The sequence below is a fragment of the Podarcis raffonei genome, chromosome 2 (genome assembly GCF_027172205.1).
Source record: "Podarcis raffonei isolate rPodRaf1 chromosome 2, rPodRaf1.pri, whole genome shotgun sequence".
Classification (NCBI taxonomy): Eukaryota; Metazoa; Chordata; class Lepidosauria; order Squamata; family Lacertidae; genus Podarcis; species Podarcis raffonei.
This window is the reverse complement of record NC_070603.1, coordinates 38,607,888-38,635,452: the sequence shown is the minus strand read 5'-3', so window position 1 is coordinate 38,635,452 and position 27,565 is coordinate 38,607,888. Positions and strand designations below refer to the sequence as shown.

The 27,565-nt window shown below is 42.5% G+C and overlaps 2 protein-coding genes across 2 annotated transcripts in view; one reads left to right on the top strand and one right to left on the bottom strand.

The window, feature by feature from the left end:
• Positions 1-510: 510 nt before the first annotated feature.
• On the bottom strand, positions 511-15,140 carry HEXD (hexosaminidase D). The gene is made up of 13 exons (XM_053376064.1): positions 15,007-15,140; positions 12,954-13,088; positions 12,178-12,287; positions 11,557-11,644; positions 11,086-11,250; positions 8,511-8,694; positions 7,413-7,484; positions 5,638-5,833; positions 4,941-5,023; positions 3,787-3,865; positions 3,528-3,629; positions 2,428-2,517; positions 511-1,029 (listed from the first exon to the last, which is right to left on the bottom strand). The coding sequence occupies exons 2-13, from the start codon at positions 13,050-13,052 to the stop codon at positions 861-863; spliced, it is 1,437 nt and encodes a 478-aa protein (XP_053232039.1). The 5' UTR covers positions 13,053-13,088; positions 15,007-15,140; the 3' UTR covers positions 511-860.
• Positions 15,141-15,201: 61 nt separating this feature from the next.
• OGFOD3 (2-oxoglutarate and iron dependent oxygenase domain containing 3) overlaps positions 15,202-27,565 on the top strand; it is a 38,060-nt gene continuing 25,696 nt past the window's right edge. Inside the window, exons 1-4 of the mRNA XM_053376068.1 lie at positions 15,202-15,382; positions 18,344-18,561; positions 23,160-23,235; positions 26,459-26,501. Coding sequence (XP_053232043.1) covers positions 15,291-15,382; positions 18,344-18,561; positions 23,160-23,235; positions 26,459-26,501 — 429 coding nt within the window. The 5' untranslated portion in view covers positions 15,202-15,290. The remainder of the gene's footprint in view (positions 15,383-18,343; positions 18,562-23,159; positions 23,236-26,458; positions 26,502-27,565) is intronic.

Below are 27,565 nucleotides of genomic sequence, written 5' to 3'. Positions count from 1 at the left end.
TTTACAATCTGATCCATTCCTCTTGATTCTGTCGGCAAGCTTTAAACCATTAATTAGACCAATGAGTGTTTTGGTAGCATGTAAAATATTAAATGTGAGGGATTAGGTGTTTCATTTGATGAAATCTGAGATTGTTTCTTAGCAGCAAAAAGATGCTTTTTTCTAGCTCCTGGCTACTTTTAGACAAGAGCTTAGATGTCCTCTTGTGGTTTCACTCGTGTTCCCACCTTCTTACACTGGGTACCTGTGGGATCATTAGTTTAAGTGTGCAAAACAACCATCCAGCAGCAGAGGCTGTGCAGAGCCAACACTGCATCTGCAGCCCAGCTCTCATGGCGGTAGCAGCAGCAGGTGTTGGGGCCAGAATGAAGAAACTAAGAACATTTGCTTCTGATCTGCTTTGGGCAACTTATTATTGCTTCCTTCTTGAGAAATCTGTTTGAGGGCATAACGAGGCTTTCCCAATACACCAGTGGAGATGTTCAAAGCATACTAATAAATGGATTGTGCAACTTTTATTTATTTATTTAAAGTGTCTGTGCACAGGTTTTTAAATTGTAAAAGTCTGCAATCAATCTTAACAAATCCACGAGAAATCTTGGAGCCTGCTCTCACTTCTACCCAGTGTGACTCTATGCACACAGTGTGATTGCTGGTACATTTTCAGAAGAAAGGGAAAGACCCGAGGCAGTCTGTATCTCTTCCAAATTTCTTTTTAAGATTAATTCCAAGCCTGTTAGCGCAACAGACTCATCTCTGTGCCTGAAGAGCATCTCCCTGGCTTACACATGCTAATCTAGCTGCATGATGCTAGCTGTACCATGCTGGTCTTCAAATCTGCAAAGCTGTCTGTAAGAGTATTAGGATAATTCCTGTATTGCTCTGTCCAGATCATCGACTGTTCCCTGAAGTCTTTGCAGGCTGGGTTGGACATTCTCCTCCATCCATTCTTCTGCAGCAGATATAAAGAATGTCTTTTCCATTGCTGTTTGGAGCTCTTGGGTCACAGTAGTCCACTTGGTCAAGAGCCTAAGAAGAAATTGGCAGCAGAATTTAATATATTGCCATGTGATGTAGACCTAACTAAACCAAAGATCAGGTTGATTCTTAAGAGATGGTAAAAGTTACTGAAGGCTACATTTAAAGTTTCTACATCCTGTGGGAAGAGGCAGCCTTTCACAATACTGCAGAGAGCTAGTGGGTAAAATTCAGTAAGGAAAACTACTTGAATACATATATATATATATTTGAGACACGTATAATAAGATCCTACTATTGTATTTTTCTATTTATTTATTTTTTTGCAAATACAAAAATCTCTACAGCCAAATTAGCCAAAGTCACCAGCAGCTAAAACCATAGCACCTTTTGTGATCATAAAATCAGGTTAATTTTATGGTCTAGATGCAACATACCAGCAGTAGATAGATTAGCCGTAGATTAGTTTATGCTAATATAGCTCGTTTCACTACAGTGGTACCTCGGATTACAGACGCTTCAGGTTACAGACTCCGCTAACCCATAAATAGTACCTCGGGTTAAGAACTTTGCTTCAGGATGAGAACAAAAATTGTGTGGCGGTGGCAGCGGGAGGCCCCATTAGCTAAAGTGGTACCTCAGGTTAAGAACAGATTCAGGTTAAGAACGGACCTCCAGAACGAATTAAGTTCTTAACCCGAGGTACTGCTATATTGTATTTTGTAAAGTGGGGAGAGGGATTGGATGAGAAAGTCACTGCTTGTAGAATGTGGGGTAAAAAGTGAAGTAGCCTATTCACCATGACTGCTGAAAGGTTTCTCTAGTCTCAGGAATTCTTGCTATACCCCTGTAGCTCTTAATTTTTTTTTTTAGGGGGGGAAGCTGCACTAGAACTAGAATTAACACAATTCATGGCAATACAGTACAAGAGACTAATCTTTACCTATAGCAAGGCTTCATTGCTGGTTACATAATAGCTGTCTGAGGCTAGGGGTGATGTTTGTTAACCAGTCAGAAATACTACTTTCCCCCTTCCACCATGTATTCTTAAATATATTTAACAAAGAAGCATTTTCACTAGATTCTAGGGGAGTGGTAGCTTTTTTAGTACTGCTACGAGCCTTTGGCCTTAGTAACTCGAATATTTGTGAATAGTCCATTACTTCACAGCAGTTCAGCCAATGGCTGGAGTGGCAGGAAAACAATAAAGTTTTAGATCTGTTTCCTTGCTTTGGTGCTGTTGGTGTTTTAATAAAGTAACGATTGAATATTTGACCATTTGTGAATTTGAGTGAGCGAGGTACTTAAATGCACTGTCCAAAATGGCATCCTCAACATGGAAGTTTCTGACGCCAATGGTTAAGAATTAGATCATGAACTTTTAATATCCCTGTCCCAAGATAATCTTCAAAAAACAAACTTTGCAAGGAATCAGAGATTTTTAGTTACCTTAGTGCATCTGGCTGAAAGTGATGAATCATTATAGGATGGATCTTCTTCCTCTTTCTGTGGTAGGGGCTGAACCAGCCTGTGACATACCTAAAAGTGATAAGCCATAAATATATGTGGGAGGGGGAGTATTGGTTTGTTTTCATTTTTATTCCGAATCTTGTGGTCTCATTTTTTATTTTTTTATGTTGTAAACTGCCCTGTGATACTCAGATGAAGGGCAATATACAAATTAAATAAATAATAATACAAAAATAATTAAAGAACATATGGGTGTGAACAGAACTGAAAAGCTACAGGGCAGACTGAGAGATATCACATACTGTAGGTCCAACTGTAAGATTTAACATTTATAAGAGTAGTAACTCTTTAACATCATGTGGGCATCTAGTAACAAGTGCAGTTAGGATGGTTAAAACGTTATGGTGGAATTCCCCCCCCCCAGTTCTTGCTTATGCAAGGAAAAATAACTTTAAGTCCTTAAGTCAATACACAGTAAAAAGATAAAACATTTTATGTGGCTGCCAAAAAAGTTGAAAAACATCTTCATGTATGCGACAACGGCCGTGAGAGTTCTGATAGCACAAGGATGGAAGACTGAAGAAATCCCAACTAAAGAATTATGGCAAGAAAAATTGATGGATTATGCAGAACTGGCAAAATTGACTCATAAGCTACGGGACAAGGATAACTGTGACTTTAAGGATGAATGGGAACCTTTCACAAAGTATTTGAAGACGCAACAAAGCGAACTGGACTCCTTGGCAGGTTTTGAATAAACATCCACATTTTTTTCTTTTTACTGATAATAATTAGCTAAACAGTTGGAGGATCTATACAACTCTGTAACATACAGAAAATAGCATTATTGGAGAAACCAAAGACTGGAACTGAGTGAAGTCAGGGGGTGGGGTGGGGGGGTGGGTTTTGTGGGGGGAGGGGGGAGGAAAAATGGGGAGGGAATAAGGATATGTTTTTGGAAAATATGTTTTGTTATAACTTTGAATATTTTTTTTTTTAATTTAAAAAAAATTATGTGGCAATAAGATCAATTATAGCTCTACATGATGGAGTGTCAGCTCCTCCTCTTTGTTCCTCACCTGTTGTTTTCCAGAAGTTCATCCACTGAGGTCTTGAGGTAGAATGTAATTTGGGTCACCAGCGAGAGAATTTCACTTCCCGGGAAAGTCCCTGAGATGTCACTGTTCAAGAAGAGAATTGGGCAAGAGTGAACTTTGTCTCTAACCCATTGGGCCTGATACCCATGGGGCCTGAAAGCAAAAGGGGCTTGCATATTCCCCACTCCCCATAATATTGCTGCCAGAAATGCTGTTGCAATCTAGAAGTTGGGGCTATTACCTCATATAAGTGTCTATTTCCAAACTGGAGATCCCCAGGGATTTTTCTACATCTTCTTTCACCTTTTCTGAATAGCCACCTTGGGAGGACCAAAGAGAGAGGAATTGCTGCTTTTGTTTTAAGTGTAAAACCTTAAACAGGACACAAAACTGGCCTAGTGATGTGTGTGTGTTCCTGCATGTATAAAACCCACCGCTATTAAAGGATGAAATTATGACCCTAGGTCACCCAAGTTTTAAAAACATTGTGATTCTTAGTGGTCTTAGAAGGATTTGTATCATGAAGGGTAGGCTAGAAATCATTGTAATAGCTTCCATAAGTTAATGATGGCTCAGAACCCAGCCAGCTATTTAGAACGGAGAAAAGGCAGCCTAGTTTTATATAGATAGGTGGGTTTTGATTTTAGGGTGTGATCCTGAGCATACTTTTTTTGAATTCAAGTTGCAATAAAGCTGATGGAACTGGGGAACACAAAGCTTCCGCTCAGCATCGCACCTTCTGAAGCTTTTCCTTTGGCCTGTACTATCCGATGTTGCCACCTTGTGCAACTCACTCATAGCCTGGTGCTTGTGACTCAAAAAGTTTTCTCAGAGGAAAGTCCCGACAAGTTAGTCTGCAAGCCTGACATTTCCCACCTCTGCCTTAGGTGAACCAGCCGTGTTTTATGGAATCTCTAATAGACAGAGAGATTATAGCTTGCAGAGGCGGGGAGGTGGGTGAGGAACGGACAAAAATATAAGGAACTGTTTTAACTATTTAATACTGTTATGTATGGGCATTAGTCACGAAGTATGCTTGACTAGTCTTAGCAACTATTATTATCTGGTAACCAGTACTGATTTCAGATGTGAAAGGCTGAAGGCCATGAAGAGTCCTAGACTCCTTCAGGGCAAATCACTTTTGCCACTGAAAAAAAGAATACCTCACAGGTTCTTGTTAATCACAACATGAGACAATGTATGAAGTAAAGGAACTTGGCTACCCATTCTATAGTATAGCTCTAATATATTCCTGGGCAATTAGGGGAAAAAATGAATTTAAGTTAAGCAGCTATTCCAAAGGAATGTACAAGTTCTGATGCTAATAATCTTGCAGTGTTTTCAGGATCCTGTGCACATGGTTTAGATCTGACTGAGGAAAGAGTAATTCTATACCGTTCTTTAGTGCCTGGAGACATACGGCTAATGATGGGATTCCTACAGGCAGAAGCTCGCACAGAACAGAGAAGTGGTCATACCTAGAGAAGAAAATGCAGAGCGATTCAGTGAGAGGCAATATAAGCAAGGGACTGAAGCGGTGCAGGCATCTGCAGTCGCCCCAGAGACTTTAGGAACTTTATTAAGACCAATCTATGGAGCCCACAGAATGTAAGGAATATAACTGCATTGAAAACATCAGCAGTTTGAGTAAATGCTGCACCTATATATAAACTGAATTTGAGTCATATGATCTGTTCCTCTTGCAGAACAGTTTATTCTTTTAGGATGAAACGATGAAATGAAAAAGGAAGTCTGGGACTTTAGTTAATTTGAAGAAGGTGGGGAAGGAGTTGGGGCAAAAAAACAGAAAAGAAAATGTAAGGCAGGATCCACAATGGGGTGGGAAGCAGAAACAACAGAGGCCAATGGTGAGAGGAAAAGTTCATCCACAAGCTGATGACTCTCCTTCTGTTTCTGACATTTCTGCATTTTAAAGGTTTCGCCTCAGAATTTATATGGTCTCAAAAAAAGTGTGTGCTGTCCAAGTTCAACTCTTGGCTTCAGAATCCTCCTTAAGAGGAGAGATTCTGTGGTGTTCAATGTACTCATAATGCTATCACTCTCTTAATCCCCTTGTGTAAAGTTTCATTACCTTTGCCAACCGGTCAGGATGATTCCTTGGATGATACCGGCAGGACTGCTTTCAGCCACTTTCAACCACTGCTCATGGTTTTTCAGGTGGTGTCCAATGAGGGTCAGACACTGGTTGACTCCTGTGGCCCCTTTAAAAGCACTAGCAAACCACAGCTTTGAGAAGTCACACTTCTGGTACTTTTTAATGAGAGTTGCTGGAAGTAAAGGGAGAGACAGGAAAGTCCACAGTTCAATGGCAGTGTATGAACAATCTTCTGCTGATACAGGACTGGGTCCAACTTGTACCAAGTGGAAAGAAGAAACTGGTAGACTCGTGATAAAAAAAGTCAATGTTCCTAAATGCAGCTACATTTGCTAGTAAGACTCACAGATCTGCAGTGGTACCTTGGGTTACAGACGCTCCAGGTTACATACGCTTCAGGTTACAGACTCCGCTAACCCAGAAATATTACCTCGGGTTAAGAACTTTGCTTCAGGATGAGAACAGAAATCATGCAGCGGCGGCACAGCGGCAGCAGGAGGCCCCATTAGCTAATGTGGTGCTTCAGGTTAAGAACAGTGTCAGGTTAAGAACAGATCTCCAGAACGAATTAAGTTCTTAACCTGAGGTACCACTGTATAAGGATTATGTATGTTCCGTAGGGTCAGCCTCTTCATTAGCTAAAAAAGTTAAAACTACTCACAACCCACTTATTGTGAGGCAATGCTGAACCAGTCTCAGATTTCAATTACATTGAAGAAAGTAATACATGGATTATCGTCCACACATTACTTTATCTGGTGTGCTCATGTTTAAAACAGATAAATCAAATGACCTAAATTAAAAATGATAAAAATGTCCTATGCTATTGTCTCAATGGGACAATTCTGCTTTGTTATTACCCCCCCTTCCTTCTTTGGGCACTGAAGAATATCTACTAGCACTGTCTAAGCTCCTCTGTCTTCGGGATAAGAAATAAGCCAGTGAGGAGGAATGTCAAACATCACTTGGCTGGATGTCAAAATTGTGTCTTCAGAATATGAATAAAAATAGCTTGTGATAAGTACATTCCACATGAACAAACTGGAGTGACTTCATGCCACATCGCTTTCATTTTTTCAAAGTACCCATAAGAATGTCCAATCAACATTCCTTACTCCCCCCCCCCAAGTACCCCAACTTTGGTATGGTCTTGGCATTTAAATCAAGATGGCTGCTCCTCAAATAAGAAGACAGGTTCACTCTCATTCCTTGACAATTTACTAAAAGACTTAACATTGCTTATTTCCCGTTTCCAGTGTCTGCTGTTACGTTTTCCTAAACTTTGCCACTAGCCACATTAGCATAGCTGTTAACCTTCCCTTTTTTTGCGGGAAATTTCCTTATTCCAGGGCCGTTTCCCACTGTTTCCCGCTGCTATCCAGGATTGTTAGATATCCCGTAGACTGTCCCCGGGATAGGTGAGGCTGCTGATCCCTTATTTTCGAGGCTCCCTGGGTCAGGTGAGGCTGCTGATCCCTTATTTTTGAGGCTGCTGATCCCTTATTTTCAAATCTGAAAGTTGACAGCTATGCACATTAGTTATATTCTACCTCCACTGTCAAAGGCCATATGCTTCTGTGTACCAGTTGCTGCGACTCACAAGTGGGGAGACCGCTTGATTCTGCTTTGGTTCTGCTTGCAGACTTGCCATAGGCATCTGGCTGGCCACTGTGAGGAGGAGTTATTCTATACTTCAGACAGTGACTGAATGCATTTCCCTTTTTCAAGCAAAGTCACAAAGCAATGCAAACCTTTACTATCCACATCAAGGTCCGGGGAGTAGTCCCAGATCATCAGCTCTGCAAGCTGTGCCATCCCAGACTCTGGAAAGAAACAGAAATATGACTGATTGTATTTCTCAGTTGTATTTGTGTAGAGATTTGTACAAAGGAAATTGGTCGGTGATAATTTTAAACAAAACCCAAAGACTTAAGAAAAATATGTATCGAATTCTCAGTCCCTCCTAATGTAGTGGGCCAATGATAGAGAAAGCCCGGAACAAGCAGTACACCAATAAGACCGTAAGTGAGGTCCAATCCCACAGTTCATTATTAAACTTTCCCTGTGATTCAACACAAAAACTGGAAATATTGGTACATTTATATCTTATTCAGATATATTTAATTAGGCTACGCTAAGTTTCTATTGTAAATTTTCCTGTTCTTCCTTGCCATTTTAAACAGGAGTATTTTAATATGTATATATTTGGAAAATAATTAATTAACATCAACATCAAACAATCTTTCCATTGATGATTATAATCATTAACAGCTTTACACCCTATAATTTTAATGCAAGTAAGTTCTATATCTTTTTGAATTTTTCATTTCCCATGAATAATTAAAGTTCAAACCACAGAAATTTGACCTGGCACGGCTTTTTAAAATTAGTATTTGCACTTAGTGTTTTTAACCTATTAATTTTCTCTGAGGATCTGGATCCCCCCAAATACAGCACAGTTCTATGTGGACATCCTGGATGAGGATATTGCAGCAAGTATATCCTTGCTGAGCACCCACCCAAAGTTGTTGAGCTTTGAAATTTTAGGGGAGCACCCTCCTTCTCTTCTTCACTCCCAGCACACAGCCCCAACCTTAAGGGCTGCCGGTGTGCGCCAAAGTGGTGCTGTAACTCAGTTCTGGTGAGTTCCAGCTGGTTATAGGGTGTTTTATTTTAAATGCTCAGAGTGCTTCTTTGTGGCATTTGAAAGTATCCACTCCCTCCAATAAAGGTGTCTACCTTCCAATACATCTGAAGCTAACTCTGAAACCACAATGAATTCTGACCTGCCAGAAATGAATTATGTTGCTCAATTTTTTTGTGAGACTCCCTTTCTGGTGACAACATACCTCTCAGTGTTTTCTCGCTCATTCCCCTCAGCATGTCATCCCACACAATAGGTTTCACTGTAGGGTAGGCTGAGACTACATGGCTGGCCACGGCTTTCATGTGGGACAGGCACAGTTTTTCTATCGTATTTTCTTCTTCCTGCAGCCACTGTTTGGACTCTTCTCCTTCACCCAGATAATACACCTGGAGACACCAACCAATACATTCTTCGTTTACTGCTATTCTGATAAGCGCCATTTAGCAATTCATTTATTTTTCAGCACCACCAACATACTAGTTACTGGCCTGATTCATGTGTCGCATTAAGCTATAGTTTAAAACAAACTATGGTTTGATGTCAACAAGCAGCACGAAGGTGTAAGCTGTTGTCAAGTTCCCTCTTGGACCTCTCCCATTTCCAGTTCCTAGTGTGCCATGGAGGAAGCAAGCGGGAGTCCGGCTTGTCATGTTGTCCAAACCTGAGCTTGTGGTTTGTTTCCCTCAAAGCACACGCATACAGCCATGGTTACTGTGGCGATCACACAGGGTCTCCGGACGTTTGACGGTCTATTGATCCCTGTGCCACTACTGTGATTGCTTCCCCGCTGTCACCAACCCGTTTCTCTCGGGTACACACAGAGTCCAGACACTTGTTAACATTAAATCAAATAAGCAAGTTTATTTTATAATCATTAACAAGTTTATGGTTTCAGATAAATTTTCTTGTCAGTTTCTTAATCTTAGTTTCTTTACCGGCCTATACCTTCCTAATAACTTCTAACTGATTATCCCAACTGTCTATCTGACTCCTCCTAACAGTTTCTCTCACATCAAACTAGCCCAACCCACAGACTTATCCTCCCTCTTCCTTCTCCAACTCCCAACTGACTTCCCAACAACTCCAACTCTAACTCTAACTTCTCCCCTTGTGTTCCCACTGGCCAATCACTTCACACTCCTTTAACCCTTTCCTTATGACCCACCTAGGAGGGCAAACGCCAGTTACCACTTGTGGTTTGTTTGGAGAGAAATAAACCATGAGCCTCAGTGTAGACGTCACGACAAGCCAGACTCTGGCTTGTTTCCTGGTGGCACAGTAAAATAAAGAGCAGGGTACTGTATATTGAGTACTGCGCAACAATATGAACCACCACACTGCTCATTTGCACTTTGTTTTGATCTATGGCTTAATATGATGTAGAAATACAGGCAGTTCTCTCACAAAGATAGTCCTGCTCCACAGATGGCTATCACAGACTTTGGGCTGGAGCACACAATGCAGTTACTAAAGTTATGCCAATGAAAACAGTTTTCCCTTGACAGCAGATCACTGCCCACTCCAGACTATTTAGAAGCACTTACTGTGCATTCAGCCATCCCTGCTAAAAGTCTTCATGCCTGCTAGGCAAGTGGAATGAGGGCTATGTGCTTCAAAGCACTGGGTGGGGATCAATCACCCCAGGGGAGACATTTTGAGTTGTTTTCCCATAGCAATTGTATGCTTTTTCTCCATACAACAGAAAGGAAAGGGGGGATACAGCTGAGAGAAAGTAATGGGTGGTGTTTGAGAGTCAAGAGGCAGAAGAGGAAAGAGCACAGTAAACTCCCCCTCTGCCTACATTTTTCCAGCTAGCCTTTTTATAAATATTTCTTTGGAGCTAAAACAGGCATACAGGAGCAATAGCGCTCCTGCTGACTTTTACAAGCTGGTTTGTTCACAGCAGTAACTTAAAGAACTCTTTGGGATGCTGGCCTTGCAACCTGTGGCAAGATTATAATGCACTGCTATGCCCAAGATACAGCTTTTGGCATGCCACTGCAAACACCACCTTTTCAGCATCTACAGTGATGTAACAAAAATGGCACATACATATGATTGGGTGGCTATCTCCTATGTGATAAGCACAAACACAAACCCAAGATAATTCACGGGTGGACATTCATTTCAGCAAGTCCACCACATCTACCACAGATTTCAATAGGCCCTAATAAAACGCAATATAAAAGGACCAGCTTCTGAAGCCAAATTCTTCCAACCTGATTTATTCCACTGCATTATTTATTCCAAATTATAATGTGTTGCTTCTAACAAAACACCCGACAATATAAAATAACTGCCCAAAGCTAGGAAGTACAAATGAACTAAAATCAGATCATGAATCCAAAGATTCACTCATTGCTCTGTACTCTAGGCATCCAAATTCTCTTTTCCTTTCAGCGGCCCAGTGATGGCTGAGGAAGGCATAGGGGAGCCCTTGTAAGACATCTGTGTTTATTTCCCTATCATTAAAACATCAGGAAGCAGTCACACAAGTAGAAAGGTTATCTTTTAACTATAGTAGTTACTAAAAAAATGTTCAGTATACAAAGCTATAAAGGTCTGATACATTAAAAACTAATAGCAAGGATTTAAACACACACACACACACTTAAGAACCAAAGAATTTCAACCTCTGTGCATCTGAGGTTGTGGATCATGCTATGATGATGTTTATCTCGTGATTAAGACAATCTGACAGCCCAGCATGTCCAGGATCAAGGAAGACATCATTAAATGTATTGGAAATGATTCCAGCTCCAGGTCCCACACTATACCTCATCACAGCCGATGTGAAACCATCGAAGATCATCATGCAGCGCTACCACTTGTTCTATCATTGTGCTGACCAGCTTCAGGGATTCCTCTTTATGGGGATTCACAGTGTTGGGGAACATTGCCACTTCCCGTAGGTGACAGAATTCTTTGTGCTTTAGGACAAACTGCAGGAGAAGCAAGAAGTAATGGGTGTGGTCACCAAACTGAAGCAAAAAGGGTGACCAAAGACATAAGCAAAGGACTTCTGCAAGTGATTACAGATGCCCCAGTTGAAAAACCTAGGACCAAGGGCATTATAAAAGCCCTTTACTGTACCATCACACGACCTAAAGTTGGATTGTGTCCCACAAGTCTGCTCCACTGCATTGGTTGCTACTGCACTACAGATAGCAAAACAAACCGCTCCCCCCCCTTACCCAAAGCACCCCCCCTCAAATTCAAGTGTGTGTGACTTGAATCCTGGCATTTACCTCCATATGTCCAAAGGTCTGGACCAGAGGGACAACCTCTAGCTCATGTAACTTTGCCAGCTTTAAAATCTCTTTAATCTCAGCCGAACTAGAAAACAATGGAAAACAACTTTGTTAGCAATGGTATATTTCAACATGTTAAAAATTTCACTATTTATATACACATGCAACTCCCTGTTTGCGCGAGGGTTGCGTTCTGGGTCATTGTGCACATAAGCCCATTCCGCCCTGTTCCATGGCAAAAAATGACAAAAAAGAGGCTGCACATCAATCTGCTGTGTGCAAAATGGTCGCCACCTACACAAACACACACATATAGGATGTTCACTAACCAGTTAAGATCCAGTTAAGATCCCAATTTGGAACACAGCCCAACTTGGTCCAACTGGCTGATGAGGTTTAGCATATTGAAATCTGCTTTGTTATCCCCACCCCAAAATTGGGAAATGTAAAAAATGGCTATGGATCCTCTCCTCCCCCTTGAGGGAAGTATGGGTGAAATTTACAGGCACAGTAGCAGTCTCAGCGCAGGTTAAACATGCCAAATTACAGGCAAATTCGTCCAGGGGTTTATGTGCAGGGCAGCCAACTGCAATTAGAAAACCTTACTATCTACCTTACCTGTATGCGTCATTTGCTTGAAGTGGTTTCAGTTCCCCATCATAGGGGAACATATCCTCATATTCAAGGAGAATGCCATTTGCACCCAGGGCATGGAACAATGGGAAGATCTGTTGGTTGCACAAAACATGTGAAATATCCAGCTAGTGTGGAATTTAGTTTTGTAAAACATTAACAAAACTAGGGAATGCTTATATTGTTATTTCCTGCTCTTGTGCGTGAGAGATAGCCCTGCTCCAAGCGTGCTCCTCTGCTCCAAACCCTTTTTCTTTCCTGTCATGTCTTTTAGATTACAGGCCTGAAGGCAGGGACTGCTTTAGCACTGACACTTGTAAGCCATTCTTGGAAACTTTTTTTTGGCTGGGGTAAAAATGCTTCAATAAATGCAATCCTTTTGCCGTATCTGAAACACTAGAATCTGACATAGAATAGATCCTTTTTTCCCCTATGTCTCCTTAGGTTAGTCCCTAAAGCCTGTTACTGCTCATCTTTAAATATTTCTTTTTAATTTTTTTTAAATTATGCAGTAAGACACCTTAGTTTTCACAGCAGGCATTATCAGGAAGTGGCAGTTTTAAATACCCCTGCTTTAGGGGGTGAAGCAATTGAATCTTTTCATGTTGGAGAACAAGACGGGAATGCAATTAAACCTACAACTCAGACTACGTGGCACAAGGCAGTGGAAAAACTAAACTCACTGGATGCAACTAAATTCAACCAAATCAACATCAGCAGAGGTTCAACTCTCTGATTTACATAGACCAACATTGTGTTACCTCTGCCAGGTATGAGACCTTTGGTGGGGCTCCCTTGAGATCTAAGTGCACCAGGTGCAGTTCAAATGGAGAAGAAACCATCACTCTGTTTTCTTCCATGTTCCAGATGTGAGTAGCAAATTCAAGTGCTTATACCTGGAAAAGAAGGAAAATTGTGAAGAGACTCATTTACTCACAAGAATATAAAAAAACCGGAAGCCTCCCATGGAATAATTGGAATCAAGATGAAAATCTGGTTCCTTATAAATTGCATATTCTTTATTTTCATATAGGCAATAATCACTACTGTGTGTGATATACACACAGTTATTCATTACATGTATACTGCACCTTTCTTCCAATGAGTTCAAGGCAGTGCACATGGCTTCCGCACCATTTTATCCTTCCCTATTCACTCTAATGGGTGAAAGAGAGGTGCATATGCACTTTCTCTTACTTCAGCCTTTCTGGGTGATCCCTACATGTCAAAATAATCTGAGCTGCAAACTTACATTTAAGGAAGGAAGGAAGGAAGGTCGGAAGGAAGGTCCCATAGCTTATCACTGTACCACACACATCATCATCACAATAATAGTAAAACTAATTATTATTATTATTATTATTATTATTATTATTATTATTATTAATACCCTGCCCATCTGTCTGGGTTTACCCAGCCACTCTGGGCAGCTTCCAACAAAAGATTAAAAACACATTAAAACAGTCATTTAAAACATCCGTAAACACGGCTGCCTTCAGATGTCTTCTAAACGTTATATAGTTGTTTATTTCTTTGACATCTGATGGGAGGGCGTTACACAGGGCATGCGCCACCACCAAGAAGGCCCTTTCCCTGGTTCCCTGTAACCTTGCTTCTCGCAGTGAGGGAACCGCCAGAAGGCCCTAGATCTCAGTGTCTGGGTAGAACGATGGGGGTGGAGATGCTCCACACACACACACACTTCAGCATTGTCTCTACTGACTATCAGTGATCCTTTGAAATTTCAGAGAGGGTTTGTCCCTACCTGGAGATGCCAGAAATTGAACCTGGGGCTTTCTGCATGCAAAGCATCTACATTAGCACTAAGCTATGGGTCATTCTCAAAAGAGGAAATATTTAAAACAATCCACAGGCAATAACAAGGTCACCAATAAATCCAAGTCCACGTATGATGATGCAGGTAGATACTGTGTTTAAATGTACCCTTAAGTATCCATCAATGAAACTGCTAATTTTGACTGCAGGATGACAAGTGAGCAATCATTCAAGATGCAGGGGCCAAGACAGTGTGGCATCTGCTCGTTCTGTTTGGGGATCAATTTCAGCACATGGGACAGAAAAGACCCCTTGCCCCACCACCCATCAATTGACTGGCTAAACACCCTGGCAGCAAAACAAGTTTCCACCTAAAGCCAAACCCTCCCAGCTGCCACACACGTGACCCTCCCCCCTCTCCTTCCCAGACGTGGCCCAGCAGCCACGAGACACGTCATGGGAAACGGCAACCACAGCAATAGCCGCTGCCTCTGGGGCAGGTGACGGATTTAGGTTTGATGAGGCCCTAAGCTACTGAAGGTCCAGCTGTCCTTTGCCAACAACAAATTGTCACTGGTTTTTGTGTTGAATATATGCTATATGGTAATTTATGGACCTAACAGGTATCTAAAGCCATTTGCACATGCAGAATGTAGGCATCTTATATATAGAAATGATCAAAGCAGTGATATTTTAGGGAGCAGGTGAGGCCCATTATTTATATCACAGGAGCCTACACAACACAAAACACTGCTGCTGTATGTAGGTTTTATTTTATTTTTTATCTTATATTTTGGAAATGTACATCCAGTTCTTTTTTCTTTATTTTTTTTTGGGGGGGAGGGGCCCAAGAGAGTGGAGTCCTAAGCTATAGCTTGTTTAGCTTATACGTAAATCCTGCCGCAGGTCGCTCAGGCCCCAACATCCTTCGGCTCGGGCTCCTTCTCCTCCCCCAGGGAGCTGCTCCTCTTTGCCGCGCGCGCCAGCCCACCTTCTTCCTCCACAACAACAACAACAACAACAACAACACCTTCTCACCTCCGCTCCTTCGCGCTCCATTCCGCCTGCAGCCTCGATTAAGCTTCCCTGCCCTTCCGCGCTGCTCTCTCTTTCCGCCATCGGCTGCTCCTGCCTGCACATTCTTCCCTCTGTAGCTTCCGTTCCGGGAAAGGAGAATGCCGATTGGTCGCCACCTTTCCCCCCCTCCTCGGTGTCTCGCTCTCGCGCTCTCTCTCCCGCCTTCTGCTCCCGGCTGCTTGGAGTGGAAGCTCGGAGGCTGACACATCCTCCCGCCCCGTGCGCAGCTGCTCAGCTCCCGCGCGATGGCTCCGCAGCGGCGAGCGGGTTCCCGCACTCCGGAGAGCGGCGGGGCTGGCGCAGGGGCTCGGGCGGAGGAGCGCCGTCGTCTCAGCAGGTACCTCCTTTTGTCCGGCGAGCGCCGCGTGGCCACGGCCGGAGGGGACATGGGGTTGCGAGTTGCAAGCGGAGTCAGGAGGGTGCGCGCGTCTTTTGTCCTCTTCTCCCTCCAGGGGCTGCATTCCCGGGAGAGCGCCCTCAAAACCTTGCCCCGCCCCTCTAATACTAAACGCTTGGTCCTCATCAATGCCAGCATTCTGCCCGTATATCAATAATCTGATGAGATGGTAGGGAGACACTTTTTCCAGTTGGTTTGGCTTCGGAGTGTGTGACTGCGATCCTAGCGTGCTAATCTAGGAGCAATCTTCAGATGAATTCAATGGGGCTGCTTTTCAAGTAACCCTGTGTGCATGGGGTTGGGGGGGTGTTGCGTGTCGGCGCAGGGAAATCCATCCTGAGTGTGGTCCCAGGCCCAGGCTGGGGACAGTAAGCAGGAAATACGGCTTCTCCTACTCCGTTGTAATCCTGTATGAGCGCCGCAACCCCATAGTCGCCTTTGACTGGACTTAACTGTCCAAGGGTCCTTTACCTTTTTTTTACCTATGAAACTCGCTGGAGGAAGATCCGTTGAGTTCGGTGGAGCTTGCTTATTCCTTGCTACGTGGGGTCAGAAATGTTGGCTTCCCCCCCCCCCAGTTGATGCCTGAATCTTAGAAGGCGTGGTCTTCAGTTGCCTGCCACATGTGGAAAACACTACAGGCCCATACGTATGTTCATATGTAAAGTTCAATGAGTGTAGGGTCTGTGTATAATAATAGAGCAGGAAAAACCAACAAATGTACACACTCACACAAGCACTTGTAGTGAAATGATACCTTGTACTTCTGTTCAGTGTGATGGGTGAAGAGTACAGATGGATACATTGGGGGAAAGTGTGTAACTAGTAGTACACTGAATGTGAATTTTCTATAGAACTAACCCCCCCTTTTTTGCTGAGTCTTAATTATTTTCTTGAGTATTCTTCACATAGTACTTTCCTGGGTTTGACACCCCTGTAGCAAGCTTGCTAGCATTGACTCATGCATTACTTTAGGGTCATTATGTTCCTTTTCTTTAACACACTCTCAATTACTGCCTAGTAGCAGCAGTTGCAGTGTTGGCTTTAGACCAAGGGAGAAGTCTGAAGCTCACTGGGTAATTGTGGACCAGTCACAGATGCTCATCCTAATCTGTCTTGCAAGTTGTTGTGAGGAAAGAAGAGAAGACCATGGGTTGCATCCAACATAGGCATGTCCATCTATTTCAGTGGATCTGCTTTGAGTATAACTAACATTGGATTCAACCCCATATTCAAGGGGAAGGATGGCACAATAAAGCATTGAGGGTATGCAGCATTTCTTATAAAAACACCCTTTCCGTCTCCACTACTGATTATGTTGATTCAGAGAGAACAGTTGGAGCACAGGTGTTCAGAGTCTCTATGGAATTCAGAGGAGCAGATATTTATAGTAAAGCATGTCTTATTAATGAAGAGTGAATTGTTTCGGATGAATTTTTCAGCAGCTTCAGGCTGTTTTTCTCACAGCTGAGATTGGATGATGGATTTGGAGTTCCATCTGAACCAGGCTTTTGAGTCAAAGGTATATAGTGGTACCTCGGGTTACAGATGCTTCAGGTTACAGACTCCGCTAACCCAGAAATATTACCTCGGGTTAAGAACTTTGCTTCAGGATGAGAACAGAAATCGCGCAGCAGCGGTGCGGCAGCAGCGAGAGGCCCCATTAGCTAAAGTGGTGCTTCAGGTTAAGAATAGTTTCAGGTTAAGAACGGACCTCCGGAACGAATTAAGTACTTAACCTGAGGTACCACTGAACTTTGATAGGCTTATGCTGGAGTTCACATGTACTTGGCCCATGGTATCTGGTTCCTTCTGTGCCCATGTGTGTTTACAACAAGGGTGGGGAGGAGGCAGTGGTCAGGCAGAGGGGGGCAGATCCTAACAGGTCACCCTCCTGTCAATCACCTGGTGTCAGGTGACCAACTTTGGCACATGCAATTTGAAATAAAAGTCTGACTGTCAGTGCTTGCAAAGCCAGGTGCACAGCACACCACAAAACTTGCCAATCAGCTAATGGATAGAGAGCTGGGTATACAGTGGCTTCCACAGGTCTTTGCACTTGTAGGTACCGTTCAACTCTTTTGGCCCAGCTGCATCTTTACTTGCCCTACACCTGACATCATATATGGCATGAGGTATAGGTTAGGTGAGTGTAGGTTGGCTGAAATGACTGCATGGGCCAAGTGGTGAGGCATGGCAGGCCTAATAAGGGCTAGAGGTTCTCCATTGCTGGTTTCAAGGGTGAAGATCTGTAAATGGCTGAAATGATGACAAGCCAATACTCTCCTAGGTAATATTGTAGTAAGGACCAACTTCTAAATACTATGAATTTTGAACTCCTTTTGCCTGGCTCTTGATTAATGTGCACAGTCTGTTTAATAGACTGTCTGCAGAGGTGACCCACAAAGTAAGATTTTCAGTTTATGCCCTTCATTTATAGAGCACATGTTGCAAATCACATTTATAGATGCTTGGAATGGAATTTGTCATACTAAATTGACCATTTTGTAAGTGCAAGAATTTTTGCTTGCAAGATGGAAAGGTGTCCCTTCTTCCCCATCATGCACTGTTCTGGGGTTTCTTCTGATCCTCCATACTGGATTTGTGGGAGGTCATGTCTGTGTGCGGAGAAGCCCCATTACACCAGCAAGAGTCTTGCGCTGGCTTCTGCTAGACCCTGAGTTAGTGGAATCTAGCCCTCTGTCTACACTCTTAAGTCAGATCACTGGCATGTTCCTCTTGCTAGTGCCCATTTCACTTGCTCCAATAGCCTCCATTTCTGCAGGTGAGGATTAAGCATGGACTTGCTTCTCAAATAATACCTCTTTATTAAAATGCAACACCGTGGTTGGAGTTGCTGTTCTCTTACAAGGGGATTTTGTTTTGTTTTTTCATTTTCAGTGGCGTGAAAGGCAGTGTCCAGAAAGACTCACGCCGGAAGTGGCTGAAAGTGGCATTCCTCCTGTCATCTGCCATGCTCGGCTACCTCCTGAGTGGCAGCTACTTGCTTGGTGAAGACGGAGTTACTGAAGTACTGGCCCATCAAGGTGAAAGCCTACAATACAAATTCATCGAAGTACCCTGCTCAGAGGACTATGACAGCCACAAACGTTTTGAAGGTATTTGTGCATCATGACTTGTGCTAGTGCAGTGCTGAAGAAGGCTTGCCAAAAAACAGGAAAATGTAACTCTAAACTGTCACAGGTCTCCTGTCACCTCAGAAGCAATAGCTGTCACAGGCTCTTTGCTGTAATATCACTGTACATCTGCCCCTTTCTACTTGAGCAATGAAGGAAAGACACAATTCGGGATAAATCTAATGCTTTCTTCTCCTGCCTGCATTGATGTCCCCTCAATTGGACTAGATTTTGCCTCTTTTTCTGAGGTTTCTATTGCACATGAGGAGATGGTTAGAGAGATCATAATTAAGAATGTCAAAATCGAACCGACCAGAGGGGAGGCAAACCCTGGACGTAATCCCAAGTGACACATAAGATCTGGCAGTGTTGTTGCATCAATGAGAAATGGGTGGTCATTGTACTATCAAATTCAACATATTTCTAAGTGGACAGTTGCCATGGAAATCCAAACTGATCACATTTGGTTTCAAAGGAGGAAACATCCTAAAAATGAGGGGCTGGTAAAAAGGCAACTGAAAGGGAAAGTAAGTAGGGTGAAAAAACTGCACAATGCTTGGGTGTTGCTCAAAACCATAGAAATTGATTCTCAGCTAAAATGTATACCATGAGTCAGGAAAGCTACTACCAAATCAAAGAGGATATCTGCATGGTTCATGAGTAGAGTCAAGGAAGCCAGAAAATGAAAACTTCCTACAAAAAATGAAAGCTTTGCACAAATAAATGAGGGAAACAAAAAGTAAAAGAGGACAGCAATTTTAGGAACATATTCCTAAAAATATATCCCCCCCCCAATCTTTTTCATACTTCAGAAACAGGAAATCATTTTGTGGGTAGGTAGGACTTCTAGACAACAAGGAGGTTGAAACTGCTAAAGGAAAATAAGAAGTTTACAAAGAAGCTTAAATGAAATATTTGCATCTATTTTCACTTTTAAGATGTAAGGTGGGTGGATACTTTTGCCAGTAGATAACTTGTGCTTGAACAGAGATTTCCAAGAAGGGGTTAGGAGTGTTGAGGCAAATAGTGAGACGAGATTAAATTCCAGTTTACCGGCAAATTAAAAAATTAACAAATTCAGGTGGTTCAAACAGTTCAGGTGGTTCATGAAGGACTGAAATGGGAGATTGCTAGTGTTATAACATAAACCCGACCTTCACAGTTGGCCTCCGTACTTGAGGATTGGAAATTGACCAGGCTTTTTTAAAGGGACCAGTGGAAATCCATGAAATTATGGGCTGGTCAAATTTACATCTTTGGGTAAACTGGTGGAAAGCATTGTTAAAGGTAAGATTATCAGGCATATAGAACGGTGGGAGATTTAGGACATGCAAACGGAAGTGCTACTTCACACAGTTTAACTGTCACAAGATGTAGTGCTGGTCACCAACTTGGATGGCTTTAAAAGGGGATGAGATGAATTCATGGAGGATAAGACTTACCATTGACTACTAAGTTATATGGCATGCATCTTGGAGGTACAGTGGTACCTCGGGTTACATACACTTCAAGTTACATACGCTTCAGGTTACAGACTCCGCTAACCCAGAAATAGTACCTCGGGTTAAGAACTTTGCTTCAGGATGAGAACAGAAATTGTGCTCCGGCGGCACGGCGACAGCAGGAGGCCCCATTAGCTAAAGTGGTGCTTCAGGTTAAGAACAGTTTCAGGTTAAGAACGGACCTCCGGAATGAATTAAGTACTTAACCCGAAGTACCACTGTAGTATGTAGATCAATTGCACCATTCCTTTGAATTGGTGTCCCTGGGGGATGACAGCAAGAGAGTGCCCTCATCTTCTGCATATGGGATTCTCAGAGTCATCTGGTTGACCACTGTAGGAAACAGGATGCTGGACTAAGTAGGTTTTCAGTCTGATCCAGCAGAACTCTTCTGTCCTTGCTTTTCATTTCTGCTGCCTTTCTCTGTCCTATGTTACCAAGTTCCCACTTGAGGGCACTCTTGAGATGCTTATGATCTATTCTGTATCCATCCTGCTCTTGGAAGTGAGAGCTTTCTGCACTTTTAGGAAGCTTCTGATTATCTCTCTAGATAAATGTTTTGTGTCCAACTTGGTGATTGCCCAGATCTAATCCAGTTCGGTGATCTCAAGGAGAGGGTTGGCAGTTGCAGTTTATATCCTGCCTGTTTCAGAGTTGATCCATTGCTGTAATTGTTGGATCAGTGCTGCTTCCTATCTTTTGCCTGGTGTCACAGTGTAGTCGTGTCTAGTGCAGCTGTTTGATGAGATTACCACACTGGTGCAAGCTGGTTAGCACAGTATTTTGAGATTATTCATTGTTTTGGACATGATTAAAATCCAAATCAAGGTGACTTAGAAATTAAAAACACAAGTCACCATGAAATTTTAAATGAATCTCTCAGTAAAAGAAAAGATACATGGAGAAGTAAAAACAGCGCCAAAAGGACCACACCATCATTTTATTTGGCTAGAAAATGCCTGCTGGAATCATAGAGTCTTATATGCCTGCTTAAAAGTGGCCAAAGGCAAAGGGACAAACAGCTATTGGGAGGCTATTTCACATTTTATGGCAAGAAATATACATCTCCCTGTCACCTTACTGGTATCATGGTTCCAACTTAAGAAGCAGAAAAGGATTCCTTCTTTCTCCCCCAATATTTTAGCAGTTGGCATCTTTCTTTACCCCATTTCTTCCCCCCCAACCATTCCCCCCAATTCACATCAGAATGTACCTTTTGCCCAGTCATAAACATAACTTTATTTCATTTCTCCATCCCAGCCTGCACTCCTGCAGGTTTTTTTGTTCCTGAATGATGGTGGGTGGGGAGTTTTCTGCCATTGCTTTTTTAATGTATTGGCTCCCTAGTGGCAATTGGCAAGCAGATAAGAGGGATCAGAGGGTCAACCACTTCACATGCACCCAGAAAAAGCCCCCTCCCTCAATGTGAAGGAGAGAAGTCACTTCTAACTCTTGCCTAATGTACTGGTTTGAATGGTAATAAATGGTCCTACAAAGTTAAGAGTCACTTTTTACTTAAACAGAACTCTTATGGTTTTCTGTATAAATAGTATATTCCTTTTTATTTTTTCCTTCTGTCATTCTTTCACTCAGCTTTTTCCTCATCCTGAAGGTTCCTTAATTCTCAGAGATCTTATTTATTCCCAAATATCAACCTCATAACTCAAGTATTTGTTGCTTACTTCATTTGAAGTTTAATCAATGTTTATTCCCCTGCTTCTGTCTGAAATGTTGAGATGGTGTTGTAGATGTCAAAGATGTAAAAATAAGTAGGCAGAACAGATTACTAATATGAGCTGTTTGCAGTACTTGCACAGAATAAGAAAACTTGTTATGTTAAAGATGATTGTCTTGATTGTTCAGTTGATTGGAATATTTCAGACAGGGTATTTATGTACATATTATGTACATGTTGAGATCTACTGTGGATTTCTGGGTGTTTCATACATTTTATTTTCTCCAGGATTGAGGGAATGATTAAAGATGAGTAAATTGGTTTCAAACCGACTTTATCATTTTCAAAGTCAGTTTAAACTCTGTTATGGGCAAGAACCTCCAATCTGCTAGAGGTCTTAAGTAATCCAAAATTCTTCCAGAGATTCTGTATGCAAACATCTGTAGCAAGCTGCACATTCCCCCAAGTGTATCAAGTCTATTTCTTTTGATGGATTAGATAATAGATTTGTTTCATGGAAAGCAAGGAATATATATATATGTAAGAATTTGCATGCTTGCTTTTGAAACTTAATCATTTCAAAGTGTACAGGCTTCCCTGTAGTATGTCTGATGAGAACAGAGATGGGGAGCCTTTTGCTCCCCAAAAGCTGTCGGGACACCAACTTCCATCTGCCCCAGTCAGGATAGCTAAGGATCAAAGGTGATGGGAGCTGGAATCCAACACCATCTGCAAGGCCATTCTTTCTCCAACCGTGGACTTAGAATGCCACAGTCTCTTGCTTATGTATAACAGCCAGAAGACAATAAAGCAACTCAAAAAAGAAGTAATATTGCTTTCCATGACATATAAGAACCACTGGGCGAATTAAGTGAATATATTAACTGTAATGACATGGGTGGGTGTCAGAAGTTTCATACTGAAACTTTTTCATCAACCAAAAATTCAGCATTTGCAATCAGGTAACGTTCACTTCCGGTTTTTTTTTTTTTGGTAAAGTTCTTTGTTGAAAGAAGGCAAGGAGAGAAACAAAGAACATATCATTAACTATGCATTGGTTATAAGGAAACGTGAATTCAGGGTTATGGTGATGTGAAGAATTATAGAATGCAAAAGTCCCATAATTGTGGCTCAGGTTTGTGGGTCATTTCCAGTGGCTTGATTCAAGGTTTACTGTCCAGCCATGAGGATTAGAAACATGTTTATCATTGGTAGCTCAAATCACTGATGTTCTGCAAACCACAGCAGATCCCATGCTTTGCACTACAATCTTAGTAAATTTCCCGAGAGAGTAGAAGTTGTTGTTGTTGTTGTTGTTGTTATGGCACATGTAAAAGCAGATGAAGAAGGTGATGGATGTTTGAACTTTCTTTTCTGTCTCTCTCCTTGTATGTCTGTTCTAGGCTGCACTCCTCGGAAGTGTGGAAGAGGGATAACAGATGCCATAATAAGCAGGGAGGAAGCTGAGAGAATCCGTAGGTAAATTTTCTTTTCAGAAATCATCTTAAAGGCTTTAGGATAATGCTTTTGTTTTCCTTTTTGAAAGTTGACACCATTGTTGCTATTTTTGTGCCTTTCAGACGGGAAGAAAGGATGGGTGTTTATATCCCGGCAGGGTCCTTTCTTTTCTCTGCCATATTATATTTCAGTGGTTCACAGCCAGTGTGGACACTGCTTCTGTGCAGGATAATGGTTAGGGGTGCCTGTATACAGTAGGTGCATCCAACGCCTCTTGACCCAATATCAGTTACAAGATCTTCAGGTGATCATGAAGATGGATAAGAGGCACTTAAGAGATTGTCTCTTCAGGTCCGATGCAGAAAGAGATTTAACCTCTACCAAAAGTTCACCATGGTTTCCACTTATCAAAACGGAACACATCTGAGCTAGTTATCTGACAAAGCTCCCACTTGCCTTACTAAGAATCGCTTTTACAGAATTACGATTCCAATCGATGCCCTTGGCGGTGGTGGGTGGTCGGTACGGCAAAGTACAGTACAAGGAGAGACTTTGTCTGTGTGAGCCACCTTGCGTAGAGGACCTGTACCACTATTTGTTGCAATGCCCGCTATATATAGAACCAAGAGACCGATTTATAAAACTCCTGCTTACGAATGGAACACACTCGAATAGGGTGGAAAGGGTGAAATGGCTGCTGAGTGATACTGATGACTTATAAAGTAGCACTATATGCGTGGCCAGCTGAGAAGATCAGGAGAAAAGAACTAGATAAAATAGCGGTCAATTGCAAAGGTGATTCGGACATTTAAGCTGGTACATTCTATCTGAGAACCCCCTGCTATTCTATCGTATGCAACAAATAATTTCTAGGAGACGTGACCGTGGTTTATTGTATTTGCAGTGCCTGATGTTTTTATGGTTTTTATGGTTATTGTTGTTGGTTTTTTTTTGTTTCCTTTGTGAATGATGCCATGGCCTTTGGCTAGTGCAATAAAGTTTATGATGATGGTATACAGTAGGTGAAAGTCGCCTGAGTCAGGCTCAAACTAAATTTAGGGGCAAACTCCCATCCCACTTGGAACTTGATCCAACCTGAAGGATAATGCCACCCACCTCTGCCATTTGGCTCTGTGGGGAAGGTTAGAAAGGGGATACAGAGCCACCCACACCTTCTGAATCTGCTCTGGGAGCTTCCTTGCAGTCCCCATAGAAATCAGTGAAATAGCTTCCACTGGAGGTTGGAAGTAGGAGGAGGCTGCAGCATCAAATTTAGGGGGTGGGAAATTGCAGAGTTGGAAGGGACCCAAAGAGACATCTGGTCCAACCCCCTGCAATTCAGAGATCATAAGAGTCTAGTCCCCAACACAAAGGGACTTCAGCTCCCTTCCTGCCCTCCTGGTTTTTGACCGGCAGCCTTTTTCTACCTTTTACCCACATACAGTACTTTGCTTTGCTCCATTAGGTTGTGAGGTGGCAAATATGCTGCAAGGAGAGGTGCAAGGACAGGTGGGGAAAGGTAATTGTTTAAGGCTTTCATTGGTTTGGAGTTACCTAGGTTTCCCCCCATTTTTTTCGGGGGGGGGGAGGGTAATATCTCAGTTAATCTGAGGCAAGTTTCCTACAGTTCATGCATCTCTTAATTATTAGTGAGCACTTCTGTAGAGCTTTTTAATAGGAAAGATGTTTCATGCTTTTATTGTGAGCTTGCATTCAATGCCATTGTGAGAGGGGTCATTGTTCCCATTTATAAATTGGGGGCTGAGGGTGAGAGAACAAGTTGATCAAGGAGTCCATGGAACATTTGCAAATTGGGATTTTGGAGATGTAAGGCTCCCAGCAGCCTAATCATGGATAAGCAATTTATGTGTGGGCCATGGAATTAACGCTTGCTTTGGACTGTGAATTCTTACCAATTGCCTTAATTACAGTTAAGTGGTATGTTGGCAGCAGCATTACGAGTGGTTAAGTCTACTCAGAGTTTTAAACCAAGGCTCCGAATCTTGCATCCCACTCCCAAATGCTAAGCAATTGAGAGCCTGGAACCCAGGTCTCTAGAAGCCTGTTTTCCACCAAAATATGCATTTGCTTTACAAGTGTTTACTGCAAATACACAGGCTAGAAAGCTTCTGTATGGTGTTGTGCTTGCCTTCACTCTAGGCCAAGTATTTGCCATGGCCAAGAATAGCCGTTTAGTATGTTCTCTCACCCCTTCTGCTCACATCCAACCTTGACATAGTGATTTGATTAGCTAAAGCTATTGTTACCTGCTATTCCTGAAATTCCTTAAGTGTTAGTTTACTTACCAGGATGTTAAGCTATGTGTAAACTGCAATTTTAAGATTCTGGTTAGTAAACTGACATTAAATCACAGCGCCTAATTTTAAACACAGTGGGGACCAGAAGTTTAAGCTAACTGGGACTGGCATCCTGTGGAGGCGGGTGGGGTGGGGGGAACGGACTGTAAAAGTGCTTGTTCCTGGCTGCCCAACTATGGTTCAGAAAGCTGGGAAATGTGCATCTGAACCAGGGCATTGTGTAAATATTCTGCAGTTAGCAATAGGAAGAAGTGGGGTTACTTTAATTCACTGTGTTCCCACTTTGCAGCAGTTTTTGCAGTAAGGTGGGGAATCTTCTTTCACCTCAACTGAGTCATTAAACTCTTTCATTCTGCATGCAGGGTTTTGCATCCTGACAGAGCAGTATTTCATTGCAACTGGAGTAAATGGTCTTAACTTTGGTCATTTGTCATTAGCAAAAATTCCCAGACTTCTGGACTAAGAAAAATAGCATTTGCTTTCGCTTCTTCCCATTGCCTGGAAATGATTGGGATAAATCTGGGCTTTGTATTGTCTGGGGATGCCTTGGCACTGAGGCAGCTAACCTTTTAAGGGCACAGGGCTGCACTGAGGAATGGTCAACCCACCAGAAAGTGTCAAAGTGGATGTAGCATTTTTAAAAATTACAGATCTGAGGGAACCAGATTTAGCTCACTGACTACAGGTCAGCCACCTCTGCTTTGCAATATGACTACTTTTTCTGCTAGGAAATGCTCTGCCTCTGTTTTTTCCCCCCTAGCTGGGTTCTATGTGTGAAGAATTTTGATTTGCCCACTGTTATGCCAGTGTAAGTTGACCTTTCTGTTCCTCCTGTGTCAACTGTGACAGGTCTGGTTTGACAAGTTGCATTAAACGGTAAAAGGCTGTGCTGCAGTTCTGATTTGAAATTGTTGTGTCGTCCACAGAATAGCAGAGAAGGGACTCTCCCTTGGAGGATCAGACGGAGGGGTGAGCAGTGTCCTGTTACCTTTTACATTCTTCTGGTATCCAGGCAAGATTCTTTAGATTTTTTTTTTAAAATGGGTTTTGGGGAGGAGTGTCAGGAATGGGGAAGAAATGTAGGACTCTGCCCTCATCCTCGTGTGGCAAAATATATATTTTGCTTGTCTATAGTTATTCTAGACTTCCCTTCAAGTGCTCCAATGCTGATTGCTCCTAACAGCAAATTAAGATTGTTTTTGGCAAGGCTGAGCTTGAAGAGGAGGAACTAATACATGGTGCTTTGAGAGTGAGGGGCAGGCATTTGTACCATGGTGTGTGGTGAATGAGTTGGGCAGCAGCTTGGGTCAGGGAAAAGGAAGCACACAGAGCAAAAAAGAACATTTCCCACTTGTTCACAAGAGAAAGTATCCTCATGTAGTTTCTGATCCTGTGTTTTCCTTATCCCCCCCCCCTTTATGCCAACGAGGCCTCCCATTTTGTGCTTCCAAATGGGATTGGATGTTGGACTTCTAGGGAAACATGGGGAGGGATTCACCTAATCCCATACACAGAAACCTGCACATGGACTTCCACTTGCGCAAAGTGGTTCCCCCCTCATGCCCCCCTGAAATTGCCTGGAAGGGGGAGGACGAACCCCCAAAACAGTGCTGTGGAGCACAGGTAGGAGAGGAGGGATTGTTCCATCTGACAAGCTGAAAATCTTGTGCTGGTGGAACATTCGCCTTAGAACAATGGTGAATTTCTCCCATGGGCCTGAATCCCAGCTTGGCCATAACCATCAACTGGTGGTCATTGGCAAGACACTGCCACTCAGTCTAATCTATCTCTCTTGACCTTTTGGAGAGGGATGGTGGAAGATGCCTGAGCAATCAGAGGAAAAATCTGCATCCTCCAGAGGAAAAAAAAAAGAGTTTGAGGAAAGATGCCTAATGTAGAAGGAGTATGGGATGGAAGATCAATGTGACCATCCTTCAGTAGAATGTGAAGCATCACCAGACTTTGCATAGTTAATTGTCAAATAAGTGAAGGTGGTATACTTCAAAAAAAGAGAATATTTTTGTATCTAAGCT

Coding starts and splice junctions, on each gene's coding strand:
- HEXD (XM_053376064.1), bottom strand. CDS start 13,052: ATGGAAGAAAACAGAGTGATGGTTTCTTCTCCATTTGAACTGCACCTG. Junction 12,288..12,953: donor AGGTCTCATACCTGGCAGAG/GTAACACAATGT, acceptor TGCAACCAACAG/ATCTTCCCATTGTTCCATGC. Junction 5,024..5,637: donor ATCCTGACCGGTTGGCAAAG/GTAATGAAACTT, acceptor TTTCTTCTCTAG/GTATGACCACTTCTCTGTTC.